Below are 3,013 nucleotides of genomic sequence, written 5' to 3'. Positions count from 1 at the left end.
TACCTCTGTAAACTAACATTTACAAAGCCATACAGTTACTGTAGGGGTGGGATGTGTTTTTTCTAAAAAAACCCAAAACCCTAGTGATATGTTCATTCGCACAGATATTTCTACCATAAATGAACTGGAGATTATCCTATTTTGATTGAAACTTTTTTTACACTTACTTTCAATGAGTTAAAGTTTCTGATTTAGAAGTGCTCAGTTTAACTCCTCTATAAACTTCTCTTGCTTTCATAGTGATTTAAAAATATAGTGAGCTAACTCAACGTTTTAAAACTTACTTGATTATAAATCCTTCCTGAAAGATCCCTGCATGTATAAGTTACTAGTTATAATTAAAATCTAGAACTATCTTTTTTTTCATTTGCTCCTTAAAACACATTGGCTCTGTTCTACATCTCTGTCAGCTTAATGTCCCATTGAAAACTGCATTTTTTTCTGGAAAGAGGAACAGGTAACTTTCCAAGAAGTTGAGCCCAAAATTACATCTTGCAAAAATAACACCATTCATTGACTCTAATATTCTGCACATGGTTGATTGCTCATACTTGCAGTACCTCTAGGCTAAACCTGCTTGTAATGTTTCACTGTAAACCTGAATCTAACAGGAGTGAGATGCTGCTTTAGTTTTATTAAGTAGCAGTTCTCCTAGCTGCAAAGGCATTGAAGACAGCCTGGAAAACACAATCTGTGCGATGCTGTTCTTTATTGTCACAGGTACAGAGTTCTGGTGTGGCAATGCTGCACATTCAGGTCATTGAACATTTACCGATCAGGAAGGACTTTTCAGTCTCTAAAATGGTTACAAATGCTTTCTGTTGGAATGCACTCATTAAAAGCAGTCTGATCTCAATGGAGTCCTACTATTTTATTTTGGGAAATAACAGCAAAGTCTTACCAACTGCTGATGGAGACACCATGGGTTAATTTATGTTCATGTTGGAAAAGCAAAGCAGTGCTCACTCCCAACTCTGACAGATCCCGCGAGTCTTTTCAACGGTTGATTGTCAGGTTGCCCCAGTCTACAGCTTAGTGCTGACAACAGCTCACAGTTTATTTGCAGCTCTGAAGCCTGGTCCTATAGTGTTTCTCTTCTGACAGGAGATGAATAAAGGTATCACTGTGGGAGACTTTTAGCCGGCTGCTATAAAAAGGACCCTCTTTGCCTTCCCTCACAAGATCCTCTAGTTCACTTTTGGAGCTTGTGGCTTTCCCCTCAGTTGAGTTTAGCTCCATCAGCTCCAATTCATGCTTGGCAGCTGTTTCTAAAACTCTTTGTTTGTTATAATACCTGACAAAGTTGTTAATGATCGGATGGATGGGAAGGGCAATCGCTATCACCCCACATAGAAAACTGATAGCAGCATTCAGCTTTCCTAGTGTTGTTTTAGGGTATATATCTCCGTACCCAACTGTGGTCATGGTAATGATTGCCCACCAAAACGACTGAGGGATGCTTTTAAATAAAGTTTCAGGGTGACTTTGCTCCATGGTATAACCCAGGGCAGAAAAGACAAAGATTCCAACAGCTAAGTACATGAGGAGCAGCCCAAGCTCCTTAAAGCTACGTTTCAGGGCATATGTTAGAGTCTGGAGCCCCGAGGAGTGCCGTGCAAGCTTGAAAATCCTTGCAATCCTCATGATGCGCAGTGCCTGGACAGCCTGCTGGACATTGCTCAGCTCCATGAGCTTGGCTCCCAAGTGGGTCAAGGTCAGGCTGACATAGAAAGGAAGTATTGCTAGCACATCAACAATGTTCATGAAAGACAGGACAAAGTGGAGTTTATTGGGAGAGGAGATCAGCCTCAGCACATACTCCATGGTAAACCAGCCTATACAGGCTGTCTCTATGCTATCCAGCGTCGGGTGCTCTATACGGTTCCCCTCTGCATCTACAATCTGGAGGTCTGGGATGGTCCCCACACACATCACGATGGAGGAGATCAAAATAAAGAGAAAGGACAGAACAGCGATCACTCGAGCTGGGTAGGACGATTCTGGCTTCTCCAGAAACTTCCAGATGTATTTTTGGCACCTTTTCCAGCGACTTTCTGAGGCATCCACTCCCAAGTCATCCAGAATCAGTTGCACCCTTCGGGCTATTTCTTCCAGTTCCTCCTTTTTTTCACTTAGATGAGCTTTGCAGCAGTCATCCAAAAATTTCAGATCCACTTTCCAAAACTCCATTTCATTCTTGAAACATATGGGGCATATCCCTTTCTTCATGTGAATTTCCCCAAAGTAGTACACATCAATAATGCATTTGAAAGCTTCTGGATCTCTGTCAAAGTAAAACTCTCTCTTTCCAGGATCATAGTCATCACAGAGGGAGAATATGCTATCGTATCCTCCCGATAAACAGTTGATCAGCTCTGCCAGCCGTGTTTCTGGGTATTGATTCAGGTTATCTCCGTAGAACACCTGCCTTACCCCACCAACATTGACTACAATCTCATTTTCTTCATTTCTTTCTGATCCATCACTGTCCATATCTGGAAAGCTAGAGTCACCTGCCATTTTAACTCTATCAGGTTTTATTTGAGTCTCAGCTTCTTGTTTAGTTTCAAAGCTTTGTGGTTTTAATTCCTCATGAAAGCAAACCGGTAGCGAGCCAGCTCTATCACCAGCGTTACTGAACTGACACAGAGTTGTGGTGGGAAAGGTTACAAAAATAAGCCTGCAGTCAGAAAGGCTCGTGAGGTATGCAACAAGCTGCAGGGAAAAGACAAGTCATCGGGCTGCTGTGCCTGCAAGCAGGATGTTAGAAAGCTCCAGCAGATTTGAAAGAGAAGAAACCATTTAATAAAACTCACCCCTCTGTTCAGTGCTCGAGAGTCTTTTCAGGTCCCATTCTCTCTCTAAAAGTGATATTTATTCAGAGGTTGGCAGTCACGGCAGAGAAATAAATCCTGCGCTCTGATTAATGCAACCTGCAGTAAGTGACAGCTCTCAGAGACAATCAGCAGGGTGAGCCCACAGAAACGTGTTGCAGTTTCTCTCTTCGATTCCA

General features: G+C 42.3%; 1 protein-coding gene across 1 annotated transcript; it reads right to left on the bottom strand.

Annotated features, from left to right (window-relative positions):
• Positions 1-726: 726 nt before the first annotated feature.
• Positions 727-2,697, bottom strand: KCNF1 (potassium voltage-gated channel modifier subfamily F member 1). Its single transcript, XM_065679190.1, has one exon. The coding sequence runs from the start codon at positions 2,518-2,520 to the stop codon at positions 1,057-1,059; it is 1,464 nt and encodes a 487-aa protein (XP_065535262.1). The 5' UTR covers positions 2,521-2,697; the 3' UTR covers positions 727-1,056.
• Positions 2,698-3,013: the final 316 nt, after the last annotated feature.

The sequence above is a fragment of the Lathamus discolor genome, chromosome 5 (genome assembly GCF_037157495.1).
Source record: "Lathamus discolor isolate bLatDis1 chromosome 5, bLatDis1.hap1, whole genome shotgun sequence".
NCBI classification, from domain to species: Eukaryota; Metazoa; Chordata; class Aves; order Psittaciformes; family Psittacidae; genus Lathamus; species Lathamus discolor.
Note: the sequence above shows the minus strand (reverse complement) of the source record. Positions and strands in the feature narration are given on the sequence as shown.

Bases quoted from the DNA above. Each gene is read 5' to 3' on its own strand.
- KCNF1 (XM_065679190.1), bottom strand. From the start codon at position 2,520: ATGGCAGGTGACTCTAGCTTTCCAGATATGGACAGTGATGGATCAGAA.